The following is a 20,732-nucleotide window of genomic DNA, read 5'->3' on the forward strand; positions in this document are numbered from 1 at the left end:
TATATATATATATATATATATATATTAAATTGTGAGGAAAAACAGTGTTCCATGTTTGTACAGTCCATAAATTATCTTTAGACTTGAAAAGCTTGACAGCAATTTGGGAACATATGAGAAGTCAGTATAAAGAAATAAGCAGAGAAGTTAAAGACTCCCGAAAGAAGGGGAACACTTTCATAAGAAACATAAGTACACACTTTGAGAATACTGGTCCAGAAAACATAATGGAGGAAAATAATACAAGTTGTTTCAACGGTAACAGATTTATGAAAGAAAAGGCATAAAAGCATTATATTCACACTGATAAATAAATGCATAAAATAAATAATAAACTTAATAAAAAATAAAATAAAAAAGAGAATATGTACGAATAATGCGGAGTATGGAGAGATGATGCAAAAAGAAGGAAAGATTAAGGTAGGTAACTCCTACCTCAGAGGCCGGGGAGCTCTTCAAAATATCTTATAAAGGGGGACCATATGTTTTGAAACTTACGTTTTGAACCTCAAACAATGTATTTAATCTTTTCCAACTGAATGTAAGACATTACTTCTTTTATCCAGCTACTGTGTGTTGGAGGGTCTGCCCTTTTCCAATGAAACAATATTAAATGCCTCGCCAGTAGTGTAGTGAAGGCGATAACAGAGCAAATGTCTTTTCTGAGTTCTATACCCTCAGGCGTAACACCAAAAATGCCCATTAAGGGATCAGGGTCAATCTGAATACTATACATATGACTATATGATTTAAAAATTCCCCTCCAAAACTCATCCAGGACAGGACACAACCAGAACATATGGGCAGTTGTGGCAGGAGATTGAGAACATCTATTGCATGCAGGGCTAACATTTGGGTAAATCTTGGCTAATTTGGAGTTAGTAAAATAGAGCCTATGAAGAACCTTAAATTGAATTAATCCATGCCTAGCACAAGGTGAGGAGGAGTGCACCTGTTTTAAAGCGTCTTCCCACTCTCCGTCTGCAATTTCTCTGCCCAAGTCACTTTGCCAGGCGTTACGAATATCATCAATTTTCTGCGGATTTATTGATGTTATAATAGAGTATATGGTTGAGATGAGTCCCCTGCTATGAGGGTTCAGATCAAGCAGTGCCTCGATAGGAGAGGAAGGTGGTATTCTTGGGTAAGAGACAAATATCTTCTTGATGAAACTCTTAATCTGCAGGAATCTAAAAAAGTGGGACCTAGGTAAAGCAAAATGACATCTAAGATCTTCAAAAGAGCAAAAAGTATTATCTAAGTATAGATCTTTTAGGAGCCTAATCCCCCTCTCTTCCCACACACAAAAAGCAGAGTCCTGGTTTCCATGTTTTATGGGATATTTCATAGGTGTCATAGTTTTTATACTGTACAAACTGTATTTTATGCCCCTTACCCTAAACCTACCCCTCACACAAAACTTTCTGCATTTTTAGATTTTCAAAAAACTTTATATAAGTTTGTTTCGCCATTGGGACCCAAAGAAAATGTCCCCACAAGATAAAAATGTACTGGTATTACTATCCTTGTGGGGACATTTTTTCCCCATAATGTAGGGAATACCAGATAGACACACACACACACATATTACATACAAGAAAATACACATTTATTGATTACAAATACAAATATATTCATTAATTACTCGTGAAATGTCATAAAAATAACTAAAATGTACAAAATGTACGAAAAGTTTGTTGTACATTGCATGGTATAGGGATAAAAATTATATATATATATATATATATATATATATACACACACACATACATAATATATTATTTTGTGTTCCATGGAAAAAAGTCATACAGGTATAACGACATGTGGTTGAGTAAATGATGAATTAGAATTTTCATTTTTCTTTAGGATTTTTTTAGGATTTCCTTTGCCATGAAGATTTCTTTTTACATCTTAGCATTTTTATATTAAGGTTTAAATTATGTTTCTTGTGCAGGGTCCAGAACACTGTAAGGAGTGTCTGCACTTTCAAGATGGAGATGTGTGTGTCGATCGCTGTCCCAGTGGGGTAAAGGAGGACCAGCACACTGTGTGGAAGTACTTCAACGCTACGGGACACTGTCTGCCCTGCGAGACCAACTGCACTGTCTCGTGAGTTCCTCGCTGAGCCGATGGGCAGTGATCCCAACTTTTTATATCAGCTCATGTGCAACAATTTAAAATTTGGAATTAATTTTCTGTTTTGTGTATACCGTCAGGTGTCCACTGGATGATAGGGGGTGCCCCATCCAAAAGAAAACTGGGTAAGACTTTATTTAATGTGTGTGTATAATACTTACATGCATTAGTAGTGTCTACATCACTTTTAATTTTGCTCACAGTTTGAACAAACCTCTAATCTCAAGTATAAATCTGTGTAACTCTCAAAGACTTAACTGAGTACCTCTAATCATGTGACTTTTTGAGGAGAGGTGGACTACTTTTCTTATGACTGAAATTACTAAAAACAATATAGAAATCCAACCATCCAAAACATTTTAGCCTTGTTGTGATGAGTTTTGCACAGGCAAACACCATTCAAATTTATAAAATGTGAAATTCTAGTTAGCAATCGTATCTACAGTATAGCTTTAGCTATAGACTGCACAGTCTTGCTTAAATCTAATTGTTTGTTGCAAAACCCTGCAGGCCTGGGACAACAGTCGCCGTCACAGTTGGTGGAGTGCTTCTTTTCATCATTTTGCTGGCGCTGCTGGTGTTTTACCTGCGACGACAGAAACACCACAAAAGGAAAGAAACCATGAGGAGAATTCTACAGGAACATGAGGTCAGATCTCTGCATCCTCTGGTCTCTTAATCCTCTAATAAGCGTAAACATCGCACATGGGTACAATAGTGCATTTTAATTAGAATTTACAGATTTTTTTAGTACTAAATCAGTTTTTAAATTATTTGTCATTTACATTTTACAAAATATTTACTTGAAGTCCTCCTGAGATTAAGTTAGTAAAAAATCCTTTACATTTTTCTGTTTTTATCTGGCATATTTGGTGGCTATGTTCACTGAGATTGTCACATTATGGGATTTTCTTTTCAACAAAAAGATGGAAATGGCCAAATAAGGCATCTTCGAATGTAGCATAATTATGCTGCTTACCTTTTACCTTTTGCAAAATGCCTATGAATTGATAAAAGCCTGGAGTCTAATAACTAACAATAAGAGTAAAATGTGTAATGGTCTGCCAAACTTTGTAGTGTTCCTGGCCCTATTAAATGTAGTGAATATCGGTTGGTTATTTCTTCTGTTTATGCCGTCTGTTTGACTTGACTGCTTCAGTTTAGTACCGTTGACTTAAGGCATCTTATTTTTTTCCTGAAGCTGGTGGAGCCCCTGACCCCGAGTGGAGCGGTGCCGAACCAGGCTCAGATGCGTATTCTCAAGGAGACAGAGCTGAAGAAACTCAGAGTGCTGGGTTCTGGAGCCTTCGGCACAGTCTATAAGGTCAGCTATGTTACCATTCCTCATCATCTCAATATTAGTTGTTCAGCTGGCACAAATAGCCCTGGAAATATGTGACCAGTATACTGCCATCTTTGCTCATAAACATATTTTTTATCCAGTCACCCGAGCAAAGAATGCAATCTATATTTAGAGGGCTGTCACGATTCCTCAATTAAATTAGAGTACTCGATTTAAAAAAATCCTTGAATAACCGGCAAAATAACGGAAGTGGCGCATTCCATGGACGAGAATCCATGAAACGTATTATTAGACCGTCTTCCAAGGCTGCATGATATATTAAACCCATTTTAAAATCATCATAAAGCATAATGCTGTTGTTAATTCACAAATGCTACGATTCAATTAAATAAATATATGCGATGCAGGTTTAATATATGAGCTTGAATTATTTACATGCGAGTGGATTACGTACGTGCATGTCAGAGCGGCTCCGTTCACAGTAAATGCTGCTCCACACAAACTGTTGTCATTTACATGTGTGGAGCGTCTCAAACTCCATCTCTACATATTGATGTGTGTTTGGGTTTATTATAATGTTATTCTGGGAATGCAATGTGCGCCATTTCATCAGATTTGTAAGGTAAATCATTTATAAACTTACACAAACCCAGGAGAATACATCAATATCTTTCTCAATATGCTAACTGTTCATCGCAATTTCAAAATAAAAGCTTGAGCCTTTGCTCTGAGTTTACAAGTTTTGATGTCAACATATTCAAGAAATTACTGTGGCTGTAGCATTTCTGTCGTAAAGAAATGACCAAATATTAAAGATTAAGTGGACATTTTAATTAAATGTTTAGTAAATATTAAACAAGGATTAGATTGTGCAGTAAAGTGGTGCCCTTTTCAGGCATTTGTTATAATGAGTACTGTACATTATAATTATCCAATTACTTGATTAATCGTCACAATAAATAATTGTTAGTGACAGCCCTATGTACAGGAAAGTGGCAGGGTCGACTCTGTATGTTGACGTACTGCCCACAAGGAGAATGACCGATGTTTTTGTCAGCTTGAACCCTTTAGACGTACCCCCGGAGATTTTAAGTTAATATTTCAATAATTTAACAACACATTTGCATGTTAATGGTTCTCGGAATCAGTTAAGGGTCACATGACATACAAGTAGCTAGATAAAATGTAATTTTTTTTAGTAAGGGTTTTATTTTGACTTTGTTAGTGGACTTGGATTCAAACCTCTTTTTAGTTGTGATAGCGTCACAATCAGCATATTATATTTGATTGGATAGTAATATAAAATATTACATATTTTAATATATATATATATAAAATAATATTGCAATTGTGTATTATTATGATGTAATATTATTATTATTAATAGAAATAATTATAAAAATGAACACAATAAATATATTACTGTTTAAAATTACTACTTTAAAGTACTTTAAAATAAAAAATTTATATTTAGTAATAGTCATGACAATAATTTTATTATTATTTACTGTGAACCGAGCCTCTCTGAGATGCTAAAAAACACTTGATTGTAAGCTTCTCGCTTCTCACTTTTAGTTACCGTGCTATACTCTGAAACATGCAGTGCATCAGACTGTACATTTTTAATTATTATATTCATTAAATTGTTTCATTTGGTTTGATAATAATCACACTAAGCTATATCTGAATTTTTTTTAATAAAAATTTTTCTTTTGATATAATGAATTACTAGCTTCTCATTAACTTAAAGGCAGGGTAAGCGATTTCTGGTAGCCAATGTTTATATTTGAAATCACCAAAACAAACACGCCCCTACCCCAAAAGGGTCTCGCCCCTATTTTGATAGCTCTGCCCCACACATACGTACGCAACCCAGGCAACGATTAGTTCTGTGAAACAAAGCAAAACCAATGTTACACCGTGTCTACATCGGATGTGAGCGGCGCGGCGCAACAAATCCCAGACAGAAAACTGCTGCCAGGTTCTATTTATGACGTGCTGACAAAATGGTTTGACAAAACTTTCAAATGGTTTTCAACGGTTGTTTGATCGCCTCCAGTGTAGGCAGACTTTAGCTGTTGTAGACACGGTGTTACTCACCTATTGAGAAGAAACAAAGCAACCTTGGCATCCGATTGCAAGCCTCCGCTCCTTGAGTTCTCTCCAGTGCTGGAAAGCTTATCCGATATTTACACGGGTCCTACTTCTTGCCTTATTTTTACATACCCTACCTTTAACAAACCCTCTGCAGCTCCCTTTGTGCTCCCCTGTTTGGGAAACCTTGCTCTAAATTATCATTCCTAATGTAGTTTAACTCCATTCATGCAGAATTTCTCTCATCTTACCAGGGTATATGGGCTCCTGATGGGGAGAACATCAAGATCCCAGTGGCCATCAAAGTTTTGCGTGAGAACACCTCGCCCAAAGCCAACAAAGAAATCCTGGATGTGAGTGTGTTCCTTACATTCCCATATTTTACTCTAATATTAATGTCCCTTTTAACAACTTTTTTATCTGTTTTATAAAGATTAAAGGCCAGATTTACTAACAGCTTGCGCCAGTGCAAACCGTCTTTTGGCGTTAAAATAGTACTGTCAGAATTTACTAAAGATGCGCAGTGAAGAATTAGTGCTGAAAAGGCGTGGACCCAGTTATTTTTGAGCCTGACCTTATTGAATATGCATTTGTAGGAGTTTCCCTTTCAGATGCAAAATTTATGGGATGAGAGATGAGAGAATAATGCAACGCGATTTACTAACGTTTGCGCTCGTCAAATTACTAGTATTTGCGCCATTATTTAACGCTCCAAAAAAACATGTCTTAAAGCAGATGCTAATTTGCGCTGCTCTTGATAGATTGTGTCGGTCATTATGGAAAGGATCTGGCTGCGTCTGTATTCTTTAATTTGCGCATTGTCAGTAAATCACCCACAGAAATGTCCACTCCCATTTTTTGGAATTGCTCGCTCACACTAATTTGCCCTGTTTAGTAAATCTGGCCCTAAGAAGACTCTTCTTCCTAATGATAACCTAGTGACTTTTTCTGTATATGTGCATCCATACACAGGAGGCATATGTGATGGCGGGTGTAGCGAGCCCATATGTTTGCCGTTTGCTGGGTATCTGTCTGACATCAACAGTTCAGCTGGTTACTCAGCTCATGCCGTACGGGTGCTTGTTGGAATACGTCAGAGAGAACAAGGACCGTATCGGCTCTCAGTACCTTCTCAACTGGTGTGTACAGATTGCTAAGGTAAGACATCTACAGAATGTCACCTGCGCTGATGGCGGCAGACTTGTGGTATGTTGTTTCCAGTATATTCATTGTTTCCCACAGGATTTTGTAAGACTATGGATGGTGAACCTAGGTCCATCTAGGGGTGTCTGGGAAATGTCCCCAGAAGATAATGTTGTACATGTAAAAGTTAAATGCAGCAATCTGGTGCACTCTGAGAGCTTCAGTTTGGTTTCAGTGACCAAATTGAATGGAGTAAAAAGTGATTGCATTGCTTTATACTTAGACTTTTATTTGGACTCAAAGCTCTTTTTAGTTTTGATAGTGTCTCAGTCCACATTACATTCACACTGGTGTTTTAGGAAGCCAAATAATTTAAATATAATAACAATAGTTATTATAATACTTTATTATTATTTTTATTACTTCACTAAGACATATATTACTTTTGTAATGTGAGTGCAATGTAAAATAAAAATTGATTTGTTCCAACCCATATTTGTTTGTTATTCTCGCTGTCCATGGAATTGACAAAGTTCGTCTCCAGCACCATAATTCAAATGCATCAATTCGTCTTCTGTCTTCTTTCTTTACAGTTCAATTCTCACAGCCATAAGTAACGACCAAAAAAAAAATAATTTTTGTGAGTCGTATTTTCGTTTTTAGGGAGATGTCTTTGGACTTGAACATCTTGTCTAGTGACTTCATTGTAGACTTTCCCATAGCAATTCTTCTTATGAATTCCTACGCCGTTGTTGCATCCAAATTGACCAGTGATCTCAGTAGATTAAAGTCTTTGTTCACTTCTGTTTCATCGTCATCCAGTTCAAATGTATCATGATCGTGTTTGTCCATCGCCAGTTTTTTGGTTTTCTTCACATTGAGCATGAGTCCTCGCATAACTGGCACAGTAGCACATGTTATATTCTCAAATGCTTGTTAAACTCACACATGCAGACATTAAGTTTGCTTTACTGTGAACCAAGTCACTGAAAACACGTATCACAAGAGACTATATACTTATTTAAATCACAGCCTTTTGCAATTTAATAAACACACTAAGCCATATCACAGTTTTAGATTAACAGATGCTTTGCCAAAGCAATTGCACAAAATACTGTTAAGAGATTTTTCATTTTATTATGAGAATTGTAAAAGTATTTTTGCTTTCAATATAAAACTCTTGCAGGACAAGTTGGACTGTGATGGCATAGTTTTCTTAGCTACATGACCATTGTAACCCATCCGTATTCTATTGCCAAGCTACTTGTGCTCATGTTCTCATATCTGTTTCTTTGTGTACCCAGGGAATGAGTTACCTTGAAGATGTCAGGCTGGTTCACCGAGACCTTGCTGCTAGGAATGTTCTGGTCAAAAACCCAAACCATGTGAAGATCACAGACTTTGGGCTTGCCAGACTGTTGGACATAGATGAGAAGGAGTACCATGCTGATGGGGGAAAGGTGTGTGTTTTACATGTTGCTTTGGTTCAGCTGCTGAAAGTGAATTGGAAAACAGTGTTGATAAATCTGCTATCCTGTATTTATTGAGAATATGATTATGTGTATGTGTTGAATAGGTGCCGATCAAATGGATGGCACTCGAATCCATATTACACCGGAAGTTTACTCACCAAAGTGACGTATGGAGCTATGGTCGGTATTCGCTTGGGTTTACAGTTGCTCTGCTGCAATTGATAAACCTCTGGTTTAAAATAACCTTTCAGGCTTGGCTCTTTCCATCTCAGGGGTGACTGTGTGGGAGTTGATGACCTTTGGCATGAAGCCATATGACCAGATACCAGCGCGGGAAATTCCAGACCTACTGGAGAGGGGAGAAAGACTCCCTCAGCCGTTCAACTGTACCGAGGATGTATACATGATCATGGTCAAATGTTAGTGTTCATTTATAATGATAATAAGCATTATAGATAGACATTTGTGCGTATATTTGATTCAAAATTGTATTTCAAATGTTCTTGTACTGTTAAATTTAAGTTTTGCTTTTACTTCTCTATGTCAAACTGTCGATTACCACAAAAAAAGTAGTCTTGACTACTGGACATTGCTGTTGATTGTCTGGATATCATAACTTCTGCATAGTGACTTTTGCTTGTTTTTTACAAACTGAGAGACAAGTCAAAATGAGTTTCTGTGTTAATCGACACACAGAAGCTGTACATAGGGTTTAATTTGTATTGAATATGTAGGGAACTTTTTTGACCATATGACCCTATGCCAGGTTGGATGATTGATCCTGAAAGTCGACCACGATTTAAGGAGCTGGTGGATGAGTTCAACGTCATGGCACGTGATCCCCCACGTTATGTAGTCATTTTGGTGCGTGCATTTTTTTATATTTTGCCTTTATGAACAATAGGAATAATAGAGGGCTACAACTAACAACAACATTGAAAAGCATTTATATATTATCTGTATATAATTATAAATAATCTATTGATTATTTCTTAGAAATAGATTGGATATTCCTCATCTTGCCCAATGATCTCCTTCAAATAATGATTGAAATAATGAAAAAACTATATATATATATATATATATATGTATGCTATAAAAATGGTTTAAAACATAAAAGTGTTTTAAAGGGCTGATATTTTCATGCATAGTGCAAACTGAGCAATAAAGTTGTTGTTGTTTTTTTTAATTTTTTTTTATCACTTATATTAATAATCCTGTCCTTATGGAGTGATGCTTTGACATAGACATAGATTGTGGTGTTTTTCATTTTTTTCCTGCTTTTTTCAGAATGATGATCAGATGAGTCTTTCGAGTCCTGTTGACAGTGAGTTCTTCCGCACGCTGCTGGCAGAAGAGGGAGGGAATGTGAAGGAGTTACTGGATGCAGAAGAATACCTGGTGCCCCAGCCCGGTGGCATCTTCAACACACAAGGAGAAATGAGAGCCAACGGACCCAGCAGACACCACTCTCACCGGGTCAGAGTTGATTAATAGAATAATAATAGATCATAATTATTTATTTATGAGTGAAAAGTTGCCAAAGCTTATGCTGTTTCCAGCTGTGTGTAGCACCTGAAACTCTGCATATCTTTCCCAGGGATCTTAAAATTAATGGTTAATGTTAATGGAGAGGTAAAAGTGGATTCAGTTGTATATTTAAGATGAATTTTAGTATTACTTTGGTGCAATGTTTAAAGTTTCCTTTAAATATGCAAACTCTTAAACAAGAAATGTTGTTCAGGTACATAGAAATAAAATCTAAGTAAAACTAACCATAACTAACTTGATCAGTAAGATTCTCATGACAGCAGTTGACCTGAAAAAAAAATCCTGACAGTAGAAGAGTTTCTATAATTGAAAATAACATTTGAAATAATGAACTTGAGTGCGCAAAAGATGCGACATGTGAACGGCCCCTAACGCTTGTCTTATTTTAACAATCATGTAACTATTTTTTGTTTTTCTTCTCCAGAGTACAGATCAAGGCTTAGAGGTGGATGGTATGCCAAGCGGGAGGGATTTGTACTCTTCTCTCAGCACGCTGGGGCAAAGTCAGTACCCAACTCTTCCTGTGAGGGCAACAGCCAATGGCATGTGGCCTGGTATACAGTACCCACCTCTGGTACGGAGCATATCACACCGTTCAGCCGGAGGCCAATCAGACTCAGTGTTTGTGGATGGTTACATTGAGGACAACGGCCCTCCATCCAGTCCTTGTCGCTATTCTGAAGACCCCACCATCCCCAACGGCATAGATGGAGAGCTGGAGACTGATGGTCCTATCAGTTTTCTTTCACACACACTGCCACGTGGAGCACACACACAACCTGGTGAGTGAAATACATAATTTGCAGTAAAGGCAATCCGTTTTACTTCCATAATGTGATATATTTCTGGTTCAAAAAGTATTTTGCAAAATAACAGGAACTGATGACTTTTTCAAAGCAGATCAAGTTTTGATGAAATAATATAAAGACAAACATACATATCTGGTAGTATTTATATATTAAAATTCACTGAAATCCATGAAAATTTCCATCTAAATGGCCAATAACCAATGATGTCAAATGTCAGAATATTATATTATATTTAGGGCTGTCAATCGATTAAATTTTTTTATCTAATTAATCACATCCTTTTTCTGTGATTAATCGCACACTTCATGAAATTAAGCATAGACCTTTTATCTTGTTTCAAATGTTTATTTTGTCATCATTTGCTATATCCAGCAAAGTAAACCAAAAGATTGAAGGGTGATTCTCAAAAATGTATATTTTCTGCAAGCTTTTTTCAAGATAAATTTAGATGTCTTTCCAAAATAGGACACTTAGAAACTCCAAAAGGACACCAAAGAACCAAATGATATAAGGAGCCCATATAAGCACATATGAAAGAAAAGAAAAAAAAAACAGAATTTTATAGTATGTGTACAGTGCAACAGCAATGAGCTTTTTTACATTTTAGAGAAGCCAAGTTGCGATACCGAACAGGACCACATGGAGATGCCAAAAAAACCTAAACCAACCGCCTGCTGACTGCATATATCTACTACAGTACACGGATCCATTTAGAATAACTAAACACAGCAAAATAAACATGACAAATCAAAACATTTGTGAATGTGTGTGGAAACAACGTGAATGTACGGAAATGTCTGCGCCTGTGCATAAATACAATGTGCAATCAGTGATCACTCATACACGCATTATTATAACGGACTCACGTGTGCTTGCTGTACGACTCCTGTACGCCACCGCAATTGTCTTTACCTTGATTGCAGTCTTCATCCATCTAAACTTTACTAGCGAGACTGGTTATCCAGTCACGTCTCATCTGGCCATACAGCGGTGGGACGTGTTGACATTCTGTTCAGTCTGTACTTCACACAGCGCTCTTCAGAGACAATCACAGAATATAACAGAGCTCGTGTTTAAAAGCGAAACACTGGAATGAATAATTCACTTAAAACGCAACGCGAGTCTCTGTTCTCTCTGCAATCTCTGATGTAATCACCCTGGTTTCCTTTATATTAGCGCTGTTTTGGACGGATTGTTTGATTGCATTCGCTTACTGGATCATTAGACTGAAAACTTTCCCAGAGTTTAGCGGCTTAAAATGATCTAATCGCAAACAGAGTAGCAAAATTTGGTTAAAGGGTTAGAATAGAAATTGTGCTCCAGTAATTTTGCGTTAATTGCGTTGAATTATTTTAACGCGTTAAGGATTGTAAAATTAATCGCATGCGTTAGCACGTTAACGATGACAGCCCTAATATATATATATATAGTGTAACGGGGTGAAGAATCACACAACAAGAAATCTCAATCAAAGAAACAAAATTGGGTTAAAGGGTTAGAATAGAAATTGTGCTTTAGTAATTTTGCATCAATTGCGTTAAATTATTTTAACGCATTAAGGATTGTAAAATTAATCGGATGCGTTAACGCATTAATGATGACAGCCCTAATTATATTATATTATTATGTTATGTTATGTTATAATGTATTTATTCTAAATTTCTAAATAAATTACAAATAAAACACTTATCGGCCATTCACTTACACTGTACCAATATATCGTGCATTCCAACAATTTTAGCTAACAATTATTTCAATTAAGTCTCACTCCACGTTGTTGATGAATATCCTGTTTCCCTTGTAAATACATTACATTACAGAGGTAAAAGTTGCTATTTAAGACTTATTTTATCACTTTTAATGCCATCACTTCAACACAGTATCTTTAAAAAAAACTCTAAAGTGTTAAGGTATGTATTGGTTATTGTTCTAATTATTATTATTACTTTTTTATTTTTCTTTATGCATTGGTGATGAACGCGTTAAGGATTGTAAAATTAATCGGATGCGTTAACGCATTAATGATGACAGCCCTAATTATATTATATTATTATGTTATGTTATGTTATGTTATAATGTATTTATTCTAAATTTCTAAATAAATTACAAATAAAACACTTATCGGCCATTCACTTACACTGTACCAATATATCGTGCATTCCAACAATTTTAGCTAACAATTATTTCAATTAAGTCTCACTCCACGTTGTTGATGAATATCCTGTTTCCCTTGTAAATACATTACATTACAGAGGTAAAAGTTGCTATTTAAGACTTATTTTATCACTTTTAATGCCATCACTTCAACACAGTATCTTTAAAAAAAACTCTAAAGTGTTAAGGTATGTATTGGTTATTGTTCTAATTATTATTATTACTTTTTTATTTTTCTTTATGCATTGGTGATGGGTATTATCACAAAAGAAAAAAAGTGAGGGAAGAGAAAGTAAAAGGAAAAATTAGGAATAATAATTGGTAAAAAATGTCTTTAAAGGAAATGTTCATTTGTATAACTGTATTAAATGTGCTTGAACTGAAAGACATAATAAAGTATAAAATAAAAATAAAAATTCTCTTTGATTGCAGAGTATGTGAACCAGGACGTGTCATCTGACCGTCCCAGCACACTTCCACGCAAAGCGAGAGAGAGGAGATTCATTAACGGTCTTTATACAGGGAACAGTGTGGAGAACCCAGAGTACCTGGTGCCAATGCACAACATCTCACCCGTTTCACCCGCCTTCGACAACCCCTACTATCATGATATCGCAGCTAAAGCTCAGGCAGTCGCCAGAGCGTCCATAAACGGAGGTACGACTCACAGGCAGCCCAATGGCTACATGACCACCACAGCAGAAAACCCAGAGTACCTGGGCTTAGCAGAGACATGGAGTGGTCAGATGGAGTATACTTGAGAGGAATCATTCGGTACAGTTTGAGTGTAAGCGTGAGTGGTGAAGTTGTGTGCATGAGCGAGCGAGTGAGTAAAAGACATATTTTGTGAAGGACGTTCTCAATGGGAATGGTTTCTCATGGCTTTCTACTAAATTACCATGCAAATGTATGTAGCATTCTGTACTGGAGTTGGAATTTGAAGATTGGATGCATTTCCTTTTTTTGCCAAAAAAATCAGCTTTTTTTGCATCTGACAAATACATGATACATTTTTAAGACTGCTTGAATGATGTTAACACTGGATAATGTCTTTTGTAGCACACTAAGGATTTTTATTTGGATTTGGTCATCTCATAAAAACGTTACCTTTTCTGGAGATTCAATTCAATTCCAAACCAGGACCGTACACACTGCTTTCCAGAGTGCTGCGTGAGAGCCGGACACAATCAAAGCTGCTCTGTTCTGTTCAAAACGGCCCTGGGTGAGCAGCTATAGTGCCAGTGAATGAAAGACTGACATTATTGCCGTACGAAGCGTGCGTTGTGTGTTCAGCGACGCAGCTGGCTCTGAAGATTCATCAGCATTTCTCATCTGTGACATATCCAGGTATTCGCATTAGTTTGGGTATTTTTTTTAATTCCTTGTTTGAGCAATGACTATCTTCATTATGGGCTGGGTAACAGTTGTACAGATGTATGTAGAGCAAAGGGCGACCTTTTGGACAATTTTGTTCTTTTCAGTTTTGTTTTTGTGATCATTTTGCCTGTGTTGTTGCCAACTGCATAAATTTTGGCACAGGTGTGTATTTTTATTGGAATTTTACTATTTCACTTCCATTTTCTTTAATAAATCTGTTTTGCACTAGGTACAAAAAAATTTCCTCTCAGGACCTTAAGGACAAAAATGTCCCCATTGAAACCCATTAAAACTGCTATTTTTAATCGCAGTACCATTTAACTGTAAAATTATGCAATTTTTGTTGATAGGCTTTCATTATATTTGCAAGGCTTTAAAATTGAATTTTTTACTATTTTTTTTTTACCAGATGGTGCCTTTTTTCAGGTTTGACCTATAAAGAAAATACTCGCTTTATTTCTGATGGCTTTGATTTTCTAGCAGGTATAGAGTTCAACATGTTTCATAAAATATATATTTGATATAAAACATCGTTCATAAATAATTTTCATATACCTAAACATCTAGAACTTTTTTTTTTGGTTTCACTTTTTAAACTTTTTTTACTTCAGCAATTATCTGCCATGGGTCTTCTTTAAAATGAGACCAAACTTAACTCTGTGCTCCCAGGCTTCAAATTTTTATGACAGTTTTTGACATGGACATTTTTGTCCACTATGGACCTATGTGTAACTTTTTTTTTAATTGACGTACAAGGGTTAAACTATGTCACAATGCAAAACGTCTTACTAATACTGGTAGAATTAATTTTCTTTAGGCAAAAATTTGATTTTGATTTTGGGTTGAAATATGACCTGGATATATCTTGAGGTAAATATGTTTAAATATCTCCCTGTATTTTTTTTATTGCACGTTTTAGTTACCTACCGGACTTTCTTCTTTGCAGTGATGAATACAATGTGGTATTAACTGATGTGAATGGGCCCTTACTACCAGACCAACTGGTTTATTTGTAATAAGAGGTTTTAGTCAATGTTTAACCCCAGATGTGATCATTCATGTTCATAATGTCTATTGTTATTATTTTATAAGAACTCCTTTTAGGCACGACACCTCCTACTCATTTAAATTTGCCTCACATGCACGCAGAAACCAAAGTGTTTGCAAGCACATTGAAGGAACTTTTTAATCTATTAATGCCATGATTTTTACAAAAATATACACGTTGAGTGTTTAATATTGAATGTTGTACTTTTTTATATGCATATTGTCCAGATCTCAGCTAGTGGTTGAATGGTAATTGTAGACTTTTTGATGTAATAATGCTATTTTTCGTGTGAGCCGAGAGATTGTAAATATACTGTATACAATATGACTCTGAGAACTCTAATGGTACCAGTGTGCAAAAGTCTTTTGAGAGATATTTTAAACAGTGCTTCCTGGTAACCAGACTTTGCCAACTGGCTTAAATTGATTTCTATATTACTGGTAAAGAGGTACATTTTGAACAATCTCCTCACCTGCTTTTTATGTTATTCTACAAAACAATATTGTGAGATAATAAAAAGAAATGAAATCAAACTTCAATCCATGTGATTTCATGGCATCTAAAGCACAAACTCGTCTACTTAAATTATGAGTAGTTTTGACATTTGGCTTCTGAATATTTGGTAACATGACTGGACGCTCTAGGAAGTTTATGAATCAATGTTGGCATAACCTATTTAATATTCATGAGCTAAAATCAAATTTTTGTTAGTGTTATAAATATGCTTAGCAATCATAAGCTTAAGTTTTCATTATATTAGTTTATAAGTTGCCAGTTTACATATAAATTATCCTGTGCTAATTATTAACTGTTTACTTTCACTACGAAAGGGGTCATATTATGAAAATAAACATTTTAATTCATCTTTTGCTATACATAAGGTAGATATACAATGAAAAAATACTGCATCAGGTGTCCTGTCAAGTCCAAAAAGAGCATTTATTGATCCATCTCGATCTGAAATCTGTGACCTTGTAATGAATACATGAAAACATTGTCGATCTAATCACATGAGGAAGTAGAGAGTTATTCCTAAACACCAAGAAGATAATGTTCATGTTCAAATAATGATAAGAATAAGTCAGGGGATGTTCCGGCTTTTGTGATCTTATGGAGACAGTGCCACACAGAGGTCAGTGTCCAGCAGACACACTTTAGTTATGTGGATACAATTAGAGGTATTACATTTAAATGCATGCATATGAATTTCTTTAAAGGGGTCCGATTATGCTTTTTCACTTTTTCAGCTTTAGTTAGTCTGTAATGTTGCTGTTTGAGCATAAAAAAGATCTGCAAAGTTACAAAGCTCAAAGTCCACTTCAAAAGGAGATATTTTATTTAATAGAAATCACTTTTCAGAAACTACAATGAACGACTCGTTTGGACTACAACGCATATTTTCCGGGATTTGTGATATCACAAATATCGACGAATGGGACGAGACCTGGTTGAGCTGCACTAGAGAAGACAACGAGTGTTATCACTATGTCGGAGATGCGCTACCAAGGCAGACGAACTTCGAGTGGTTACAATCATCCGGGTTTAAATCGTGCTCAAATTGATTTGATTTTGATGCAATATTTAGACTGAAGCTCGCAGGCGGCTATGGTAAGGAGCATGAGATTTCCCGACCAGGCGCCGAGTGCTGCCAATCACAACACACACTGGCCCAGCTAACCAATCACAGCACATTTCGTATTTCAGAAGGCGGGCCTTCATTTGACACAGGAACTATTCGAGCCGTTCATGTCAGACCGGGGAGAGAGGTGTTGTAATAATGTAAAATATGTGAAAAATTATGTGTTTTTTGAACAGCCTAGTATGAGAGTCTGTTCTAGTACACCCCCAAAACAAAATCAAGACTTTATAAAAGAGCATAATAGGACCCCTTTAATGCAACTGCATAGAAATGCCTTAGCAACCACCCAGAACACCCTAATAAGTAGCATCTGCATAGCAACACCTTAGTAACCACTCATAACACCCTAACAAGTAGCATCTGCATAGCAACACCTTATCAACCACCCAGAACACCCTAATAAGTAGCATCTGCATAGCAACACCTTAGCAACCCCTCATAACACCCTAACAAGTAGCATCTGCATAGCAACACCTTAGCAACCACCCAGAACTTAAAACCTTCAAAACTTTTAAGACTAGGCTTTTTAAAGTCAACATCAAAGTTTGACTACAAACTTTTAATCAGATTTTAATTAATTTATTTTATTATTATCTGTTGAACTGCAAAATCTGGTAGATCTTTAAAGAACAGCATCCAGAATTGTCTTATTTCTCTCTTCATTTTAAGAGTAGCTTTTTCAGTAGTTTAAAGCAATATTTCCTTTGAGATCCTCAAATATCTAAACGCCTATTCTAAATGCATATTTTTATTCCTGTGAATATTTATCTTTAGATTTATTAAATCACTTTCTGCAAAGACAAGTCTTGACTGCATAAAAGGGATTGAACATTGTTTTAATTATAGTAAATAGACAGAATATTCCAGACATACAGAGGCATTATTTTGTTAGATTTGCTGTATCATTACAAAGGTTTATCAACTCTTGTATTATCCGTTTGCCGAGTTTCACTGCATATTGAACATGTCATTGATGGTCACTCACATTCATCTTGAGGTTTGAGATGCTTAAGTTGCAGCTTTTGTAGGATTTTGTCCTGTAGTGTTTGTATTTAAATGTTTGTTTAACTGTTAAAAAGACCAGCTTGAGATTTTACGCTGTTCTGGTTTAGTGCTAGTTTAGGCCTGTCCTAACTTATGGACTGCAGTGCTTGGTTTACCAAGATGGTCAAATTGCTTGGTATTCTTAGCATCAGTAGGGTATTTATCGATTGTGTTTTGATGGGTTCTCATTATTCTGTTATGATAAGCCAGTTGATGGTGTATTGTGATTTTAGCTGACTGGTAAGGCAGGGTCAGACGTGTATTTTGGAATTTCTTCCAGGTGTGAAGAAGTGTCCAGGTTGCCGGGCAATGAGGGAAAGCGGAGGGATGCACAGAGGCGTGGTGCACCTATCAATATGGGCTGAAGCACTGGGGTTGAAACGGTATTAGTTTCCAGTTTATCGGGTACACAGTCATCTGATGCAGCTCCCATGTGAACACCACTGGACAGAGAACCCTGGGAATTTGACTTGAATATGGAATCTGGCTGGGCTGAACTCTGGAAACACAGAGTTAAAGATAGTTAATTTGGTTTATTAATCATTCTAGTAAAAAAAAACTGGTCTCCAGCCTGGGAGAAAGGGAGCAGAAAACTGCAGCATGTAAGTAGTTATTTACTAGACACCTTCATCCATTATAATCAAGTGACAGACCCTGGTCACTGTAAGTGTCAATGTAACAGAGAGAGCACCATGAACAAACTGTTCTTCAGTCTCGTTCATTCTTATTCTTTGTGCTGGGCAATAACTGGCAACAGAACTGCCTGTTTTAGTTGTTTTAACGGTTTCTTTAAGATGCACCACCTACCTGCTGAGTTGGCTCTGCAGGAGCTCCAGTCTGGACTCAAGTTCACTGGGTTGATGCTCAAAGAACGGTGGTGAGAATGAGGTCCGGACAGTTAGGGGGCACTGTTCAGTCTGTTCAGTGAAATGAGCTGCCTGGTGGTCAGGCCAGTAATGGTACAATCCAGATGAAGGGGGAGCTTATGTTAGGAGGAGACATTGAATAATAATAATCCAAGCTAGAGTTAGAATAGCTTACAATAACACTGTAAACACATAAGTCTTATTTAGCTACATGCTAGCAACCACATTTTTCAAGAAAAGTAAAAGTTTTAAAAATCACATGGTATGATGTATTTTATGTGAAAGAATAAAACATAAATATTTCTTGAGCTTGTGTTGACCACTGACCTTATTTCAGGCATTTAACCAAAAACAAATAAAAAAAATACACTGATGGAACTGGTAGTGCTAAAATATTAACTCGTTTCTGGGTTTTGGCCTACAGCAATACATCATGCAGCACACTATGGTTTGGCGTCAGGACTGAAATTTAAAATTTTTGTAATGCTGCAACCAACAGACGTCAAGATAAAGTCCAAGACAAAAATGTAACCAATGAATTACATTGTGCACCTTACCACCCAAGTGCGCTATATCCATGCCGGGCTCTCTGCTGACCCCAGAGGCACCACGAGGTGGTATTAGTCTCACAACAGGAGAGGGGTAGTCCAGATTATCTGCATCCAAAGTGTACAGCTCACAGTGGCTGATGGGAGACTTGCTGAGATTTTCACTGGACTGCAATGTAGAGCTTCCACAGCTACACAGCTCCTCCCAGTGCATGTGAGTGGTTAGAGAATGATTGCGACCCAGGGTCGAACACATCCGAGATGGGTACGAGTCGTTCTGGTCCATTCCGTCTTGAATAGCAAGACAAGAGCAATTTTAAGAATTTAATTGACTGCTTTGGCCTGAATTAGGTGATAAACGCATGTCTTTGACATGTTCTCTGTGAATTTAGTCAAAAGTCTGGCTCGAAAAGAAACAAGGTTATATGTGAATTATGGAAAACTGTGAATTGAATTATTCCGAAATATGGTTTCGTTTTATTTTGTTTGCAAGAATTAAAATCTTTTTACTTTAAAATTTTCAAAAATGTGAACTTCTGGACACAACTAAGTCTCAGTAGATCTCAGTTGTGTTTATATTTGTGAGTGTTCCACTCACCTGGCCTGTTGCGCCTGTCTAGTGAGTTTTGGCGGTGTCGCATGCCATTCACATGGTATCCACAGTCCAAATTTTCACTGGGCATCATCTGTTCAGCCTGATTACATATCAGTTAAGACAATGATTACTGTAGATGTACAGAGCATTTGTCTCAATGTTTTAGGGTTGCACCTAATTGCTGTTAATTACACAAGCTGGCATTTGTTATGGTGACTAGAATGCATGATATTCGACAAAACATGTTCCGTTAGTTTTGAAAATAGAGGCATTTTTAGGCATTTAACCAAAAATATGACAGCCTTGCAGCACTCCATGGTTTGGCTTCTGGAATCCGACTTGACATTTTTGTAATGCTGCATCCACACCAATAGATGTCAGTATAAAGTCCAAGATAAGAACAGCATATAAACAACAAACTACAGAGTACACCTTTAGATATCTCTAAGGCCCTGTCCCAAATTGCACCCTAAACCCTTGCGGTCTTCCTCTTAGGTCACACTTTAAATGCTATAATTTAGATGCTATAAAATACCTTTAAAACAAACATTACTACTACATCCTGAAAGTGATTTTATATATATATATATATATATATATAGATATATATATATATATATATATATATATATTTCATCCAAAGTAACATTTCTTATTTTGGTAACACTTTATTTCAAGGTCCAGTTGCTTATTTGCATGTATATTACTAGCATATTGGCTTTTTATTAGTACTTATAGCGCATATTAATGCCTTATTCTGCATGACCATATTTTAGATCCTTAATCCTATACCCCACACCTAAACTTAACAACTATCTTACTAATTATTAATAGGCAGCAATTTAGGGGTTTATTGAGGCAAAAGTCATAGTTAATAGTTAGTTAATAGTGAGAGTTGGTTACTAAAATAAAGTGTGATCCTTATTTTCGTTTAGATTAACTTGATGTACTAT

The 20,732-nt window shown here is 36.3% G+C and overlaps 2 protein-coding genes across 2 annotated transcripts in view; one reads left to right on the forward strand and one right to left on the reverse strand.

Annotated features, from left to right (window-relative positions):
* Positions 1-14,112, forward strand: part of erbb2 (erb-b2 receptor tyrosine kinase 2) — a 39,114-nt gene extending 25,002 nt beyond the window's left edge. Inside the window, exons 15-27 of the mRNA XM_016244769.1 lie at positions 1,955-2,109; positions 2,217-2,261; positions 2,647-2,785; positions 3,338-3,460; positions 5,788-5,886; positions 6,506-6,691; positions 7,981-8,136; positions 8,253-8,328; positions 8,421-8,567; positions 8,915-9,012; positions 9,439-9,627; positions 10,124-10,481; positions 13,095-14,112. Of these exons, the coding sequence (XP_016100255.1) occupies positions 1,955-2,109; positions 2,217-2,261; positions 2,647-2,785; positions 3,338-3,460; positions 5,788-5,886; positions 6,506-6,691; positions 7,981-8,136; positions 8,253-8,328; positions 8,421-8,567; positions 8,915-9,012; positions 9,439-9,627; positions 10,124-10,481; positions 13,095-13,423 (2,100 nt within the window). The 3' untranslated portion in view covers positions 13,424-14,112. The remainder of the gene's footprint in view (positions 1-1,954; positions 2,110-2,216; positions 2,262-2,646; positions 2,786-3,337; positions 3,461-5,787; positions 5,887-6,505; positions 6,692-7,980; positions 8,137-8,252; positions 8,329-8,420; positions 8,568-8,914; positions 9,013-9,438; positions 9,628-10,123; positions 10,482-13,094) is intronic.
* A 3,887-nt stretch (positions 14,113-17,999) lies between these two features.
* LOC107560532 (uncharacterized) lies at positions 18,000-20,339 on the reverse strand. The gene is made up of 5 exons (XM_016244747.1): positions 19,783-20,339; positions 19,194-19,475; positions 18,578-18,752; positions 18,331-18,341; positions 18,000-18,262 (listed from the first exon to the last, which is right to left on the reverse strand). The coding sequence occupies exons 1-5, from the start codon at positions 19,868-19,870 to the stop codon at positions 18,000-18,002; spliced, it is 819 nt and encodes a 272-aa protein (XP_016100233.1). The 5' UTR covers positions 19,871-20,339.
* Positions 20,340-20,732: the final 393 nt, after the last annotated feature.

The sequence above is a fragment of the Sinocyclocheilus grahami genome, unplaced genomic scaffold, assembly GCF_001515645.1.
Source record: "Sinocyclocheilus grahami isolate Dianchi unplaced genomic scaffold, SAMN03320097.WGS_v1.1 scaffold733.1, whole genome shotgun sequence".
Classification (NCBI taxonomy): Eukaryota; Metazoa; Chordata; class Actinopteri; order Cypriniformes; family Cyprinidae; genus Sinocyclocheilus; species Sinocyclocheilus grahami.